At 43.4% G+C, this 18,273-nt stretch overlaps 1 protein-coding gene across 4 annotated transcripts in view; it reads left to right on the top strand.

Annotated features, from left to right (window-relative positions):
- Nucleotides 1–17,739, top strand: part of LOC132781927 (hexosaminidase D-like) — a 29,310-nt gene extending 11,571 nt beyond the window's left edge. For 2 of the 4 annotated variants that reach the window (XM_060786493.2, XM_060786491.2), the window contains exons 2-14: nucleotides 867–963; nucleotides 1,966–2,212; nucleotides 3,425–3,534; nucleotides 3,702–3,789; nucleotides 7,476–7,640; nucleotides 9,341–9,518; nucleotides 9,765–9,836; nucleotides 10,266–10,473; nucleotides 11,467–11,549; nucleotides 12,110–12,188; nucleotides 15,346–15,447; nucleotides 15,624–15,713; nucleotides 16,431–17,739. In XM_060786493.2, coding sequence (XP_060642476.2) covers nucleotides 869–963; nucleotides 1,966–2,212; nucleotides 3,425–3,534; nucleotides 3,702–3,789; nucleotides 7,476–7,640; nucleotides 9,341–9,518; nucleotides 9,765–9,836; nucleotides 10,266–10,473; nucleotides 11,467–11,549; nucleotides 12,110–12,188; nucleotides 15,346–15,447; nucleotides 15,624–15,713; nucleotides 16,431–16,614 — 1,701 coding nt within the window. In that variant the 5' untranslated portion in view covers nucleotides 867–868 and the 3' untranslated portion in view covers nucleotides 16,615–17,739. Of the gene's footprint in view, nucleotides 1–863; nucleotides 964–1,965; nucleotides 2,213–3,424; nucleotides 3,535–3,701; nucleotides 3,790–7,475; nucleotides 7,641–9,340; nucleotides 9,519–9,764; nucleotides 9,837–10,265; nucleotides 10,474–11,466; nucleotides 11,550–12,109; nucleotides 12,189–15,345; nucleotides 15,448–15,623; nucleotides 15,714–16,430 lie in introns of all 4 variants that reach the window. The other 2 variants (XM_060786492.2, XM_060786490.2) reach the window with 1 other exon arrangement.
- The last annotated feature ends 534 nt before the right edge of the window (nucleotides 17,740–18,273 follow it).

Genomic DNA, 18,273 nt, shown 5'->3' with positions numbered 1-18,273 from the left:
AGTGTTCTTCTGTAGCAGAGAAGCTGGGAAATAGGAATAGCTTGTATAGTGATTGTAATTCTGTGCTGTGTTCTACTATTAATATTAATAAATGATTTATGATCCCCTTGCTGAGTATCTTGGTTAATGCACAAGAGAAAATGGAATAAATTCTTTCTCATGATATCTAAAGCCCAGAAATAATCGCAACAATAATAATAGTAATAATAAACCAGAAATAATAGTAATCCTGTCCAGAAATGATAGCAACAATAATAATAACCCTGTCCATAATAATAATAATAATAATAATAATAATAATAATATCCTAAAATAATAATTAAAATAATAATAATCCTGTCCAGAAATAATAGCAATAATTATAATAATAATCCTGTCCCTAATAATAATAATCCTGTCAATAATAATAATAATAATAATAATAATAATGCTATTTCCTGTGATGTTTCACTCTGGTTTTTACTCCAAACTTGTGCCAAAAGTACCATTAATAAAGCCATGGTTGCAAGCCCTAAAATGCTTGGGACCAGAAATATTATGGATTTTCCTCCTCAGATATTTGCAATGTATATCATGCAATGTCTTGAAGAAAGCGGACCCAAATCTGACCATTAAATATATTAATGTTTCATATATGTATGAAAACACACCATCCGGCTGAAAGTTATTTATGCGCAGAATTATTTTTATGGAATAATTTTGTGGATGAATCAACCATTTGCTTCCATTGAACCGGCAGAAAGGAAAGGGGCTGCTCTCTCAGCCACAGATGGGGAGACTTTGGGAATTTCCAGTTAAGGAATACTCAACCTGCAATAATGATAATAATTCTACAATCCTTTTTGCTGTCGTCTATTTTTTAGCAGGGATGGCGCTCCACCGAAGCCAGAAGCTTAACCTCTTGCGACTGGTGGTCCTTCTGACAGTGGTCCTGGCAGGCATCAAGTTTTTCTTCCGTGACAGGTGAGTGCAAAATGGGTGCAAAACAGGAGGGGGGATGCAAAATGGGTGCAGAAACAGGTTCAAAATGAGCAGAACGTTGGATAAGATAAAATGTTGGATAATAAGGAGGGATTAAGGAAAAACCTATCAAAAGTCAAATTACGTTATGATTGTACAAATTAAGCACCAAAAGATCATGTTTTGCAACAAATTGACTGGAAAAGCAGTTCAGTACACAGTAATGTTATGGAGTAATTACTCTATTACATATTTAGAACCAAAACAGACAAGGGTTCTTTCTTTCTCCCACCCTGGACATTATTCCGGACAGAAGGCAGACTGCATAGGATAATACAGAATGTAGGATGAGCGAAGGTTGGATAAGCGAGACTCTACTGTAACTTAAAACTTAAGCAAAATGACTGCAAAACAGGTGCAAAATGGTTACAAAACAAATTCAAATAGGTGCAAAACATATGCAAAATGACTGCAAAACTAGTACAAAATGGTTGCAAAAAGAGGTGGAAAATGAGTGCACAGTGGGGGCAAGACGAGAGCAAAGCAGGCGAAAAACAAATGCAAAATGGGTGCAAAACAAATGCAAAATGGGCACAAAACTGGTGCAAAATGGGTTCAAAATGGATGCAAAATGGGCGCAAGATGGGTGCGAAACAAATACAAAATAGGCGCCAATGAGTGCAAAAGCAGGTGTAAAATGAGCACAGAGCAGGTGCAAATGGGCACACAATGGCTCATTAGCAACCCTCCAGCTTTTGGGGGACCCTTTCAAATATAGTTGAGTATAGATTGCCATGGAATCTGGTGAAGTCTCTTTCTCTGGAGGTTTCTTCATAAAGGTTGGATGGCCACCTGTTGGGTGGGTTTGGATGGTGACTTCCTGGAAGAAATGCCTGGCCTCGCACCAGGAGGGACTTCAGCAAAGGGCTCCCCTTTGTGTCCAGCTGTCCATAGGCCCCTTGCTTGACCTGCAACCCGACCTTCCTTCTTGCCTCTCTTTTGCAGCTTGTCCTTGGAGCGGCGCAAGAGCTCCAATGCGGAGGATGGCTTTTGGGGCAATGCAGGGGACCCTCCTCAGTCCGCCAAGGCCAGGGATCCCTCCTTGGAGCTCTGGGGGGGCAAAGGGGGTGCAGGAGCCGAGGCCCGGCTCGAGACCAGGAAGCTGCCCCTCCAAGGACCCGCCTCAACCCTCATGCGCCTGGTGCACTTGGACCTCAAAGGAGCCGCCCCCAAAGTGCCCTACCTGGAGCAGGTAAGCCCCATTGCAAGCCTAAGTGGGGAGCCAGTCTTGTGAAATTCCCCTTTCTTTCTCTTCCTTCTCTTCTTCTACCTCTTCCCCTTCCTCTTCCTCTTCTTCTTCTTCCTCCCTCCCTCTTCCTCCTCATCTAATCAACCTCACAATTTATTTTTATGTTATGTACATACATATATATGGTGATGATTAGAAAGTTGAGCAGTTACAAATGGTCAAAGCCAGAAAATTGACTAAATAAATAAATGGTATAATTTTGTATAAATTACATGCTTATGTTGTTCATGTATAGGTGTGTGTTCAAATATAATACCATGTATGTGTGTGTGTTTGTTTATAAATATAAGATAAATAAATATGCATATATAAAAATAAATGTGAATATATATGTGTGTGATGATTTATTTATATATTAAAATCTATACAAAATTTCTAATTTATATGAGATCCTATTATTAATCATCGAATAATTCATGGGGTTGTTTGTGTGTGTCAGGAGCGACTTGAGGAACTGCAAGTCGCTTCTGGTGTGAGAGAATTGGCCGTCTGCAAGGACGTTGCCCAGGGGACGCCCAGATGATTTGATGTTTTATCATCGTTGTGGGAGGCTTCTCTCATGTCCCCACATGAGGAGCTGGAGCTGATAGAGGGAGCTCATCCGCCTCTCCGTGGATTCGAACCTGCGACTTGTCGGTCTTCAGTCCTGCTGGCATAGGGGTTTAACCCACTGCGCCACCGGGGGCTCCATTCATGGGGTGGTGGGTGTCTTAATATTGATCAAATAAATTATTATTATACTCTTTCTGTGGTATAGGTTTTAAATTGTAATTGGTATTATTTTTGGTGTTTTAGGCACTTTAAATCTCATTTGAAGAGAGGAAACCTGAACAATAAGAATAACAATAATTTTAAGTTATTATTATTATTATTATTATTATTATTATTATTATTAAATAAACTATCTTGTGCATGAATGTGCACAATTGAATAGGCCCCCAAAAGGGGCAAAAATGGGTTTTCTTGAAGGAAAACCAGTTGCTAGTGCCTTCTGCTGCTTATGGATCAGGAAGGTTTGGGACTCTCCTGCCTTTCCTCCCCAGAGCAAACATTAGGTGCATCTAAACTGGCAGATTAATGCAGTTTCGCACCACTTTAACTGTCAAGACGATGGAATTCTTCGCTTGGCCATCTCTGACTTTGACTCCTTTGCAGATCTTCCCTCTTTTCTCTAAACTGGGAGCCAATGGGGTCCTGATTGAGTACGAAGACATGTTCCCCTTCAATGGAGAACTAGAAGTCCTCAGGTCTCCTTTTTCTTACAGGTAAGAAGGGCAAAAGAAAGGGCTACTCAGTAGACCCAAATGTGGAGAGAGGATGGAACGGTCCACTGTTCATCCTAAATCAATGTGGATTGGATTCAAAATGCAGCCATTTCCCTGCCTTATACCTGGTTGGAGTTAATGCAGTGGTTACTTTTATCTCTTGGCAGCGAAGAAGACATCAACCGGATCCTGGCTCTGGCCGAACTGAACAAGCTGGAGGTGATCCCCTTGGTGCAAACGTTTGGACATGCGGAGGTAAGGGAGCCCACCTGTCTACCATTATTATTATTATTTGAAACATAACAAGATGAGTCCACAGCAGACACTCTGCTGGCTGTTGAATTGGATCACACTTCGGACACTTCCCAAGTGTCTAGGACTGTGTGATGTATTGGCAAATAATAATAATAATAATAATAATAATAATAATAATTATTATTATTATTATTATGATTGTCACCACCATCGTGCAGGTTAAAATTCACTGATAAAAGTTTAAATTCACAAGTTACAACTCACTTATTATTATTATATTTATTATATATTATTATTATTCAGATTAATATGCAAGTAAAAATTCACAAGTTGACTTATTATTTGTATTATCATATATTATTATTGTATTATAATACTATATATTATTATTCAGATTAAAATGTAAATTTAAATTAACAAGTTACAATTGACATTATTATTTAAATTTAATTTAAATTAACAAGTTACAATTGACATTATTATTTGTATTATATATTATTTGTATAATTATATATTATTGTATTATATATTATTTTATTATATTATATATTTATATTCAGATTAAAATGCAAGTTAAGATTCACTTATTATTCTTCGTATTATTATATATATTATATATTTTATTGTATAGTATATATTATTATATTATTATATTATTTTATATTATTATTCAGATTAAAATGCAAGTTAAAAATTAAAATTGACTTGTTGCTCTTTGTATTAGTATATATTGTATGCATTATTGTATTATTGTATATTATTATAGCATACTATTATTATGCAAGTTAAAATGCAGGTTAAAATTCACTGATAAAATGCAAATTTACAAGAGTTGACTTCTTAGTATTATTATAAGTTGGTTTCTTAGTATTACTTTATATTATAATTGTATTATATATTATTATATTATAATATATATTATTTTATTATACTATATATTACTATATATGATGATGATGATGATGATTTTGTTTTTGCTGTTGTGGGTTCCATTTTTGACATGCTGGCATCGGCCACACCTCTTGACTGCTCTATATTGGTTCCTTGGTGGGCAGTGCCCTGGATGCCATTGGTGCTGCCCTAGCCAACAGGCACATTGGCTTTGCAGTCCTTGCTGGCCTTACAGCCCAGCCTCTGTGCTATCGAGTAAGATAGAAGGGGTTTGTTTGTCCTTAACTGACTTTATTTGATATTCTTTGCGTTCGCTCCTGGGAAAAGATAGGGAGCCTAGGAAGGGACCCAGGGAGTGCCTTTGTCTTTGTGTTTTTCAGTTCTTTGAACACCTCGCATAGATATGGCAATGCACCTGGGGCCTTTTCTGCAAAAGAGGGCTGGTGCTTTGCTAAACTACATAGAAGAGGGGCTATCCAGTCCAACACTTTTCGGCCGGGAAGGGCACCATCTGATCCCTCCCGAGAGAGACTCATCCAGCTTGTCATAGAATCATAGAATCCTCAGAAAGCTTTGAGAGGAGAGAATATAACTCCAGAATCTCCGTTAGTTGAAGGCTGAATGTTGCTATTCCCCCAAAAGAAACGCAGGAGATGGGTTGGTTCCTGTTATTATTACTACTAGTGCAGTGGGGTCATGCCCTCTCAGCCACCTCTGATATTCATTTCCTGGGGTTCCTGGTGTGAGAGAAAGGGCCGGATCCTGCCCTGCGGCTTTAGATCTGGTCGGTCTGGTTCTTAGGCTGCGGCTGAGCAAACAGGCCTGAAGCCTTGGCCTATGGGCCAAAGAGAATGTGTTTCTCCTCCTCTTTGGGTGCGGTAGCAATGCTATTCCTGGAGCACCCCCGCCCCCCCCCCCCAGTCCTTGCATTTCCCACCTGACTGCATTCCTCACCAGACGCTCAAGTTGCAAGGAAAATAATAATAATAATAATAATAATAATAATAATAACAATAATAATAATTTTTCATTGGCAAACAGCTGTAGTTTGGCAGCGGCCCTGTGCCAGCAACATGGCATCAGTACCATGATCGGCTCCGGATTCTAGTCAGAACTTCGTAAGAAAGCCTGACGGTGCCACAGATATATTTGGGAAACAGATGCTCAGCACCTTGGAGAGCTCCAGATTAAAAAACTGGAAGCTGATTCTGCCACATGTTAGCCAGCCAACAATTGCGACTTTGCCTCTCATGCATATTGGGTTCTAGAGTCCTCTGTTTCCCCATTCTGGGCCTTAAAGCTCTCAGTTTCTCCAAACTGGGTTTTAGTGTCTTCTTCTCTCCCATGATGGGTCCTAGATTCCTTTGTTTCCCCATTCTGGGTCCTAAAGTCACCCCTTTCTCCATGTTGGGTTCTAGAGTCTTCTTCTCTCCCATGATGGGTCTTAGTTATTTATTTACTTACTTACTTACTGTATTTGTATACCGCCTTTCTCAGCCAATTGGCGACTCAAGGCGGTTTCCAACAAATCAGTACATATAAAAACATAATACAGATTAAAACATTAAACAATACAAAACACCACAAAAGCAATAAAAACATCATTAGCACCTCATTATTATCAAACATTGTCCAGTTCCATTGTCAAATCGTTCAATTTTCTATATTAGCTACTCTGCATTTGTAAACGCTTGCTTGAACAGCCATGTTTTAACTTGCCTCTGAAACATTAAGAGGGAGGGAGCAGATCTAATTTTCCTAGGGAGGGTGTTCCATAGCTGAGGGGTCACCACTGAGAAAGCCCTGTCTCTCGTCCCCGCCAAACGTACTCGAGACAAAGGCGGGACCGAGAGCAGGGCCTCCCCAGACGATCTTAGAGTTCTCAATGGTTCATAAGGGGAGACACATTCGGACAGGTAAGTTGGGCCAGAACCGTTTAGGGCTTTATAGGCCAAAGCCAGCACTTTGAATTGGGCCCGGTAGCAAACCGGCCGCCAGTGGAGCTGGCGCAACAAGGGGGTTGTATGCTCCCTGAGCGCCGCCCCTGTTAGCAACCTGGCTGCTGTTTGTTGGACTAGTTGAAGCTTCCGAACCGTCTTCAAAGGCAACCCCATGTAGAGAGCGTTGCAGTAGTCTACAGGATGTAACCAGAGCATAGACTACCGTAGTCAAGTCAGACTTCCCAAGGTACGGGCGCAGCTGGCACACAAGTTTTAACTGTGCAAATGCTCCCCTGGTCACTGCCGAAACCTGAGGTTCCAGGCTCAGCAATGAATCCAGGATCACACCCAAGCTGTGAACCTGTGTCCAAGAGTCCTTTGATTCACATTTTGGGTCCTAAATTCCCTTCTTTCTCCATGATGGGTTCTTTTCACGCATTATGACTCCTAGAGTCCCTCCTGTACTGGGCCCTAGAGATCCCCTTTATAGTCATACTGGGTATTAAAGTTTATAGTCATACTGGGTCCTAGAGTCCAATGTTCCTGCAAGTTGAGTGGTAAGGTTCTCCTTTTCCCCATGCTACATTCCTGAGTTCCTCCTTTCACCTTTGTGAAGCCCTGCCTTTCTCCATGCTGGATCCTAGAATTCTCTATTTCCCTATAATGTAATAATTATCAGCTTATGGGTCCAAAAGATCTGGGGACCCCCAGGCTGAGAACCACTGCAATGCATTCTAGAACCCCTCTTGTTCCCTATATTGGGTCTTGGCGTCCCCTCTTTTCCTAATGCTTGGTCCTAGAGTCCCCCTGTTTGAATGGTCAAGGTTCAACTATTTGCCTCTTCTCCGCTTGCAGTTCATCCTGAAGCACGACAAGTACCGCCACCTGCGGGAAGTGGAGCGCTTCCCCAACAGCCTCAACCCTCACGTGCCGGAGACCCTGGCCCTCCTGAAGGCAGTCCTGACTCAGGTCCTCAGCAAGCACCGCCGCTCCCACTGGGTCCACATTGGGGCAGACGAGGTACTTTGAATGTGGAGCGAAGCCTTCCAATGCATTCTGACACACTGGTTGCACATTGGGATAACGGGGGTCATCGTAACCCAGCATGGCAGAATAGGGTTGGAATGGATGACCCTTTTGGTGTGTCTTCCAGCTACTCTATAATTCTGTGTTTGGAGTTGAAGGTGCAAGTCCTTCCAATTTTTTTGCTCATCCATTCGCTTAGGGTCATAGAGTTGGAAGGGGTCTGCTATAGGCCACCCAGGCCAACCCCCTTCTACCAGGCAGAAGTACACAATCCAAAGCCCTTTTCACAGATGGCCATCCAGCCTCATACACATTACCAAGTTCATGGAGAAGAAGTGTTATAGAATCATAGAATCCCAGAGTTGGAAAGGATCTCAAGGGCCATCCAATCTATCCCTTTTCTGCCAGGCAGAAACCCTTTCCTCCCTTCCACTCCAGGTCTTCCAATCAAAGCCATTCCCACAGATGGCCTTACAGCTTCAACAACAACAAAAACATAATAGTAATAATAATTCAATCATAGAGTTGGAATGGGTCCCAGGGGCCATCCAGTCCAACCCACTTCTGCTAAGTGTGAAAACCACAGCCCAAGCCATCCAGCCTCTATAATAATAGTACTAGTGGTAATAATAATAATAATAATAATAATAATAATAATAATAATAATGGACTTGAAAAGGACCCCAAGGGCCATCCAATCTAACCTTTTTCTGCCAGGCAGGAAAAGACAATTAAGCCGTCTCGACCGATGGCCATTGAGTTTCAATAATAATAATAATAATAATAAAAAATAGAGTTGGAAGGGACCTCAGGGGCCATCCAGTTCAACCTGCTTCTTCCAGGCAGGAAAAGTACAATCCAAGCCCTCCTGATAGATGGCTCTCCAGCCTCTATAGTAGTAGTAGTAGTAGTAGTAGTAGTAACGATAATAATAGACTTGGAAGGACCCCCAAGGGCCATCCATTCCAACTCATTTCTGCCAGGCAGGAAAAGCACAATCCAAGCTTTCCTGATAGATGGCCACCCAGCCTCATACACATTACCAAGTTCATGGAGAAGTAGGTTATAGAATCATAGAATCCCAAAGTTGGAAGGAACCCCAAGGGCCATCCATTCCAACTCTTTTCTGCCAGGCAGGAAAAGCACAATCCAAGCCGTCCCAACAGATCACTGTCCAGCCTCTATAATAATAATAATAATAATAATAATAGTAGTAGTAATCTTTTTTTTTTCGTGTCAGGAGCGACTTGAGAAACTGCAAGTCGCTTCTGGTGTGAGATAATTGGCTGTCTGCAAGGATGTCACCCAGGAGACGCCCAGATGTTTTGATGTTTTATCATCCTTGTGGGAGGCTTCTCTCATGTCCCCGCAATGGGGAGCTGGAGCTGACAGAGGGAGCTCATCCGCACTCTCCCCGGATTTGAACCTGTGACCTGTTGGTCTTTCAGTCATGCCAGCACAAGGGTTTAACCCATTGCGCCACTGGGGGCTCCAGTAATAGTAATAATAGAAAATTTGGAAGGGACCCCAAGGCCCATCCAGTTCAACCCCCTTTTGCCAGGCAGGAGTACACATCCTGACAGATGGCTTTTTTGCCCCTGCTCCGAAACCTCCAGAGAAAGAGATTCCCCCAGACTTCCAGGCAGTAGTATCTTCCTCTGAGGGGGACTATGACTTCCTCCCTTCCACTTCAGGTCTTCCATTTGGGTGAAGGGACAGATTCCAAAAACTGGCTGAGCCGCAACGGCGGAGACGTGGGCAAGATGTACCTGAACCACATCCGGGAAGTGGTCAGCTTCGTCGCCAGCGAAGGCTTCCGGGTCCTTCTTTGGGACGACATGCTACGCAAGGTCAACGTGGCTGCCATCCAAGGTGACCCCTTGATGGAGACGTTGGGGGCTCCATCCCCAGTCCTTGGACCTGGGGGTTCTGATCCTTAACGGGGCTTGGAAAATCCCTTCTCTTGGTTTGGATATCCCAAATATCATGGATATCCTGGAGGAGCATTTTGCGAGTTGTAGTCATCCCCCCCAAAGGAACTTTCCCTATCTCTGCCCTTGAGTTAAGGGAGAAGTCACCCATCCTGGCTTTCAAATATGCATTTCCTCCTTTTTTCAGAGTCGGGCATTGCCAAACAGGCCTCTCCCATGCTATGGTTCTACGCGCCGGATTTTGACACACAACAAATAGGTTTGCATTCTTTATTCTATTTATTTATTTCCAGAATGTGTATAATATCAATTCCCAAATCCTCGAGGGGGGGTGTTCCTGCAAACCAAACAGGACAAAGTGAATCCCTATTGCAATAAATGGCTTCAGGTAGAAGCGGACCATAGAGCTTTAACTTTGATTATGTTTTAATGGAGATTTTTTAAAATACTGTTTACATTTAATCCTGTTTTAATGTTTGCATATTTGTATATTTTAAATTGTATGCTGATGCTTTTATGGTAAACCAGAGATAAAGCAGAGTGTATATATATCGGCTGTTAGGAATGGTGGGAGTTGAAATCCAAAACACTTGGAGGACCCAAGTTTTCCCATGCCTGAAGTATACCATAGAATTGCACTGGAGGACCTTATGCATACACTGTCTCTCTCTCACCTTCCACTTTGCAGGGAAGTACATCTCCAAATACACCGAGTGTGGCTTTGGGGCCGTCTGGTTCGCCAGCGCCTTCAAGGGCACTTCAGGTCCGGCCCAGGCCTGGCCTCCCATGGAGGCCCACCTCCAGAACCACCTCCTATGGCTCAAGGTCATCCAGGCCATGCCCAGCACCAGCCCCGCCGTCCGTTTCCAGGGCATCGCTCTCACCGGGTGGCAGAGGCAAGCACCAGCACCCCCCCCCCCCCCCGTGCCATTGGCCCAGGCATTGCCTCTCAAGGGACAGGCCCTTTGGGGGTTCCCAGGGGGACATTGGGGAGGGAAACGGGCCTGAAGGGGGGTTGTACCTTGTAGAAAGATATTCCCTCTAGATTGGCACATTTGAAGTTTTGCACTTTCCCTCAGCTCTACTTAGGAATTCATTGCACTTACTTGAGCCCAGACCCAGCTCTGATTCTGTTTTCAGCCATGATATTGTTTTTATGTTGTTGTTGTTGTTGTTGTGACTGTGTTATGTTTTTATTTGATTGATTTTAATGCTGTTGTTTTTTTCTGTGTTTTTTGAGCTTGTCTCCATGTAAGCTGGCTCAAGTCCCCTTTGGGGAGATGGTGACGCGATATAAAAATAAAGTTGTTGTTGTTGTCGTTGTTGTTAGAAAGGTTGGGCAATGGCTGGGGATACCTCATGCCAAAAGTCAAAGGTTGATTTTTTTCCCCCCCATTTCCCCTCCCTTTGTCTCTTTCTTTCTCTTTCCCTTCTTCCTCCCTCCCTCCCCCCCTTTCTCTTTCTCTCCCCTCCTCTGTTTCTCCCTTTCTTTGCCTCCTTCCTTCCTCTTCGTCTCTTTCTTTCCCCTTCCCTTTCCCTTTCCCTCCCTCCCTCCCTCCCTCCTTCCCTTCCTTCCTTCCTTCCTTCCTTCCTTCCTTCCTTCCTTCCTTCCTTCCTTTTCCTTCCCTCCTTTCCCTTCCTTTCTTTTTCTTCCATTTGCTTCTCTCTCCCCCCTTCCTTCCTTCCTTCCTTCCTTCCTTCCTTCCTTCTTTCATCTTCTTTCCTTCCTTTCCCTCCCTCCCTCCCTTCCTCCCTTCCTTTCTCTTCCTTCCATTTTCTTCCTTTCTTCTTTTCTCTCTCTTCATTCCTTTCTCTTCCTTACTTTTCCTTCCTTTCCTTTCCTTCCTTCCTTTCTTTCTCTTCCTTTCTTCCTCCCTCCTTCCCTGCAGGTACGACCACTACTCTGCTCTCTGTGAGCTCCTTCCAGTGGGGATCCCTTCCCTGGCGGTGTGTCTGCAGACCTTGGTGAATGGTGAGGGGACCCCGTGGGGGACACTGTGGGGAAGCAGGGTGCAAAGTTGGGGGGGGGGGGCTGCGAAAGAAGCTTTGCATGCCCTTGAATGTTCTGCCTGCAAAGACCTGGGTTTACAGAAGGGCTATATAAATGCCTAGAAGGATGTTATCTGCATTTTAAAAAGACATCACATTTCCCAACTTTTATAAGGGTCCTGTGCCCTTAACCCTCTTGAATTTTGAGCCTGTCTAAAGGCTGGAAATGCTTTTAAGTTTGCTTAAATTATTCCTCCTGTTTATTCCTATAAATTTTTCTCATTCTCCTGCCTGGCCTATCATGGGATACATCACTAGATATAAATATTTTGACCAATAAATAAAGACAGTATACAACATCCTTTTGACTTTCAAATCAAATCAAAACATTTATTTCGGTCATTGACCAGCACAGGAAATAGTGTCACATTTCAAGTTTGACTTTCAAACTTCACAGGACTGGGGACCTGTATAGCCTTTTCCGGTGGCAAAATAGAGAGATGTATGGCTCTCAAAACTTTTATTTTGCTCCCTTTCCTTTAGGAGGATTCACAGAGGCCACCAAGAAGAAGGTCCTCTCCATCCTCGGCTTCCAGAACATGGATCTGACCAAGGGTACTTGGTGCGTCTGCTTGTGTTTTATTTATTTACTTTTGCTTGTATACCGCAATTTCTCAGCCTTGTAGGTGACTCAACGCGGTTTACAACAAGAGCAAAAGTCAATCCAACAGCATACAAAATTTAAAAACCATTAACAGCATAATATACAAAATGACACATCAATAACAACACATTAACGTCTCGTAACTAGAATCGTGATCCAATTCATCTTCCATAATTCCATTTCCTATATTCATCGTGTACATTGCATTGTTTAACCGGACGCCTGTTCGAACAGCCAGGTTTTTAGTTTTCTTCGAAACACCATTAACAAAGGGGCTGATCTAATGTCCATGGGAAGGGCGTTCCACAGCCGAGGGGCCACCACAGAAAAGGCCCTGTCCCTCGTCCCCGCCAGCCGTGCCTGTGATGCAGGCGGGATCGAGAGCAGGGCCTCCCCAGAAGATCTTAGAGTCCTGGTGGGTTCATAAGCAGAGATACGTTCGGATAGGTAGCTTGGGCCAGAACCGTTTAGGGCTTTAAAGGCCAACGCCAGCACTTTGAATTGAGCCCGGTAGCAAATCGGCAGCCAGTGGAGCTGGTGCAGCAAAGGAGTTGTATGCTCCCTGCGCTCCACTCCTGTTAGTATTATGGCTGCCGCACGTTGGACTAGTTGGAGCTTCCGAGCCGTCTTCAAAGGCAACCCCACGTAGAGAGCGTTGCAGTAGTCTAAACGGGATGTAACCAGAGCGTGGACTACCGTGGCCAAGTTTTGGTATCTTCTTCCCAAATGGAGCTTCCTTGGTCATAGAATCCATAGAAACCTAGAGTTGGAAGGGACCCCAAAGGCCACCCAGTCCAACCCCATTCTGCCAGGAGCAAAGACACAATCAAAGTCTTCCTGAGAGATGGCCATCCAGGGTTCACTTTTTTGCCCATAGTGCAATGGGGTTATAGGTCAATGAGTCTTGGACTCATGATCTTAGTCTGGCTCTCTGCACATTCTCAGAAACCAACACCTCATTGTTTCATGGATTCACAGGCAAGCTCATTCCCTCAATTCTAGTAGATGGGATTGTCTTATCTAAGGCTTTAATAAGAGCATTAAGCTCAAACTTTTGAGGTATTTTTGTTCCCCATCTTCTGACTAATATCAAATTTGGCCCTTTGGGGAATAAAATAAGTTGCTTGAAGAGATTTGTGAGCATTTCACTGTTCTGATATTTATATCCCACCTTTTAAGATAAATCAATATAATATAATATAATAATATACTTTATATTCTGCTCTATCTTCCTGGGGGGACTTGAGGCGGATTACAGCACACATATAGAGCAAGCATTCAATGCCGTAATACAATTGACATGGACAGACAATACATAAACAGAGATATAGGCTTTTCCTATCTTTTCCCATTTCCAACATCTGGAGGCTGTGTTTGACTTTGGCCGTGGGAAGGTGCCGTTGCACCATCTTCCATGCCAAGGAGATTTGTTGTCCGTAGACGACCTCCCAATCAAATCATCAGCATGTCCTTATGGGCACCTTTTAATTACCTCCCCGCTTTAAAGCGGTACCAATTTATTTACTCACATTGCTGTATTCGATCTGCTAGGTGGACAGAAGCTGGGCTGATGGCCGGGAGCTCACCCTGACCCAGGCTTGAACTGTCAACCTTTTGATTGGCAAGATTTTCTGCAGTTGGTGGTTAACCGGCTGTGCTAAAGCCCGGCCGTCATATATTTACATTATATATGTGTGTGTGTCTAAAATAAATGAAAAAGAATAGTCATAGTAATAGTAATAATAATATTAATAAGCCAAAAGTATTTTACAATGCAGCTGAAATTATCCAAAGCGGTGATTTGGCCCTTTGGAGAATAAAAGAAATTGCTTGAAGAAATACGTATTTCGCCTTTCTGATATTTATATCCCATCTTTTCAAGATAAAGGAAAATAAATAAATAAATAAAATAATCTATATAAATAAAAATGTAATGTTCGTTTGTGGGATTAACATAACTCAAAAACCACTGGACGAATTGACACCAAATTTGGACACAAGACACCTAACAACTCAATGTATGACCTTCACTCAAAAAAATTGATTTTGTGATTTGAGAGCTGTAGTTGCTTAGATTTATAGATCACCTACAGTCAAAGAGCATTCTGAACCCCACCAACGATTGAATTGAACCAAACTTGGCACACAGAACTCCCATGACCAACAGAAAATACTGGAAGGGTTTTGTGGGCAGCGTCCTTTGGTTTTGAAGTTGTAGTTCACCTACATCCAGAGATCACTGTGGACTCAAACAATGATGGATCTGGACCAAACTCTACAGGAATACTCAATATGCTCTAATGTGAACACTGGTGGAGTTTGGGGAAAATAGAATCTTAACATTTGGGAGTTGTAGTTGCTGGGATTTATAGTTCACCTACAATCACAGAGCATTCTGAACCCCAAATAGAATTGGGCCAAGCCTCCCACACAGAACCCCCATGTGGGCCACAGCAACATGTGGCGGGGACAGCTAGTACTATAATATATGTATAATATAAATAAACTAGAATAATAATAGTTCTAATAACAATAATAACCCAAAAGTATTTTACAGTGCAACTGAAATGGTCCAAAGCACTAATTTGGCCCTTCGAGACTAAAATAAGTTGCTTGAAGAAATATGTGATTATTTTGCCATTCTGATATATTCACCTTTCAAGATAAAGGAATATAAATAAATAAAATATAAATATGATATTATAATATAACATATGTGCATATAATACTAATAAACAAGAATAATAATAGTAGTAGTAGTAGTAGTAGTAATCCCAAAAGTATTTTACAATGCAATCAAAATGGTCCAAAGCGGTGATTCCCAGACTTTAGTTTTCTGAGTATCTTGGACTTCACTTCCCAGAAGCCTCATCTGCCTTGGTTAATGATAAAGGATTCTGGGAGCTGAAGTCCAAAAACCTTGGAAGGCCAGAGTTCAGAAGACTGGTCTAAACACTTTTCTTTGGAGGAGAAGTAAAATGTAAGTCCTTTCATGTGGCCACAGGTCATTTAAACAGAGTGATCTGCTATTCAAAGAATCCCAAAACTGGGGTCCTTTTTATTGGCATGCATTGTCCGCCACATTAGCCTTGCCTTTGTGCCTCCTTCTCCCCAGTGAAGGCAACGGGGCCTTTCCTGGCTCAGAGATCTACCGGATGGTGGAGCAGGTCAACGGTCAGCTGAAGGACTCGGTGGTCAAAGTCCTGGATGAGGAGAGGTCAGTATCTGGCTTGATCAGAAATTGGGATTTTGAACATGGGAGGCGACAGGAAGAGGCTTCCTTCTCCTCTTGCCATCTGATCAATTCCAATCTGTTATTGGTTTCGGATTCCTGGGGATCAATGAACAAGAGATATGTGTGTCTGTATTTGTGTTGTTTGTGTGCATTCGCAGCTCCATTAAAGGCTGGTTCAGTCCGTACCACCGGAAGCACCGCTTTGGCAACCCTCGCAACCTGGAGGCCTTTGGCAGCAAAGTCCTCAAGTGAGTCCAAGTCAAGCAAGGTCATGTGGGGTCACGTCCTCCCGGGGTTTTCAGGGTTTAAGCTCAAAATGGCTGCAAAAATGCAAAAGATGCATTGTTGCTGCAATGTTTCTCCAAGACATTTTGCAGCCCACTTTCTTTGTTTGGGGTGCAACTTCGTGCTCATTTTGTGCTCAAAGGGATGCGGTGAATGAGGTTAGCGATTTGCTAAGAGGTGCTTTGCAAACTGGCCCTTTTTCCATGTCTTTTTGGAGTTTGGGACTCAGTGGCTCTTGATCTTTAAGGTGCATCAAATCGCTGTGGGTTATAAATGTCATTTCCTAATTAATTCCATCATGAAAACATGGATGTCTCTCCCTGCAAAAATCTTTGTATTTGTGGGAGGGACATCCTGCAGCATATTTAGCTCTAGTTTTCCACTGAATAGAGTCTCAACAGGCTGTTAGGAATTGTAGGAGTTGAAATCCGAAACACCTGAAGGGCCAAAGTTTGCCCATGCCTGTTTTAGGAAAACCTAGAGATAACATATTATTCAAACCCATGAACATTAAACCCATGTAACTCTATAGAGGTTAACTGTGCCCCATGGGCCACGTTTGGCTAGCAGGCCTTTTCTACTTTGGGAGGAAAGCCTTGGGGGCGAAGAGGGCATTCCCTGACCGGTCGCTCACCTTGGACTGTGGCCCTTGGCCTCTCTCTCCTATTTCCCAATCCTAGGGTCCATGAGGACTGGGAGGGGCTGGTGCAGGCACTGCGCTCGCAGATGGAGGCGGCCTTCTTCCCGGACACGGTGGAGGAGTGGATGGAGGAGAACGTCAACCCACACCTGGACCGCTTGAGAGAGTTTGTCCGGGACTTGAAGGAGACACTCCGCCTCAGTGCCCGGCCCAAGGCCCCCTGAGGCAGGGGTCCCGAGATGGGCGGGTGGGCAGCTCCCTTCTCTGCTTCTGTTTGGGGGCTGCAAGGGGGGCTTCCCAATGGATCAGTGGAGGCACCTCCAGGTTCCCCTGAGCCCAGCTGTCCCTCTGGTGGGAATCCAGCCAGGACTGAGCTCAATCCCACTCGCTTTTGGGGGCAGTTTGATGGTGAGGGCACCTCCTCTGTCCTTCGATGGGGAAACCACAAGCCACTTTTTTCTTTCCTTGTCACCACCATTGACTTATTACCACAAATTTCTCCATCGTTGTGGATGGTATCCTCTTGATGTTGGAGTGATGGTGATTGACAGCTGTTACTCTTCCTGTTTTGATGGGGTGATTGACAGCTATCACACCTCTTCCTGTTTTGAGGGATGCTGGTGATAGCTGTCACTCCCTGTACTTTGATGGATTATGGTGATTGACAGCTGTCATCCTTCCTGTTTTGATGGGATGATGGTGATTGACAGCCATCACTCTTCTTCCTGTTCTGATGGATGACAGAGATGGACGCTTGTCACTCTCCTTCCTGTTTTGATGATTGATGGTGATTGACAGCTCTCACTCCAGTTCCTGTTTAATGGAAGCTGGTTATAGCTGTCACTCCCTATACTTTAATGGATTATGGTGATTGGCAGCTGTCACTCTTCCTTTTTGATGGGATGATGGTGATTGACAGCCATCACTCTTCTTCCTGTTCTAATGGATGACAGAAATGGGTAGTTGTCACGCCCCTTCCTGTTTTGATGGTTGATAGTGATTGACAGTTCTCACTCCAGTTCCTGTTTTGATGAATGTTGGCAATTAACAGCTGCCATTCCACTTCCTGTTTTGATGGGTGACACTAATTGACAGCTGTCACTTCCCTTCCTGTTTTGATGGGTGAGAGTGATTGGCAGCTGCCACTCCACCTCCCAGTTCGCTCAGATTCCCAACATGTTTTGGTTGGGCACAGCTTCTAAAGTTACGTTGCTTCTTTGGGGTCTCCTTAGGGGTGGGGATGTCCTTGATTCGTTGTTCTTCTTCATTGTACAGGACAGGTGGCTTCTGTGATGTGGATGATGATATTATTAATAATAATAATAAAAAGTATTTTTTATAAAGAAGAAGGGGTCTGCCGTCTGGGCCATGGGATGGAGACAGGAAATTTCCACGGATGGTGTTTCTTTGGCACTCATCTTTTTGAGCTCTGATGTTTATTCCAGAAATACATTGCAAGGCCCCAATTTGTGCAGAAACATGAAAATGGGGATAATGGAAAACCCTATTGAGGACCTAGAAAGTGGGTAGAGGGGGCATATTTTGTCGTGCGTGGATAGACAAAACTCTGGATAAAAAACCCTACTGAAATGAAGGGCTTGCTGCTGAAAAAGCTCATTCGGATGGATTGCAACCTCCAGAATCCCTGAAGCAGGTTAGTGGCCAATATATGTGTGTGAGTGGAAAAAAAATAGAAACTCCCCAGAAGATGTTTTTCAAAGTTATTGTGAGAGTCCTTGAGTCAGGAGAAAGGCAGGACAAAAAATAATGCAAATCAATAAATATTCAAAAGCAGCAATAACAAAAGCGGCCACTTGTGGGCGACAGGGCCAAGGGAAGTATATCCTCTGCCTCTCTCTCCAAAGGTCAGCCATTAATATAAA

This window comes from Anolis sagrei, chromosome X (assembly GCF_037176765.1).
Source record: "Anolis sagrei isolate rAnoSag1 chromosome X, rAnoSag1.mat, whole genome shotgun sequence".
Lineage (NCBI taxonomy): Eukaryota > Metazoa > Chordata > Lepidosauria > Squamata > Dactyloidae > Anolis > Anolis sagrei.
This window is presented reverse-complemented; position numbering and strand designations above follow the sequence as displayed.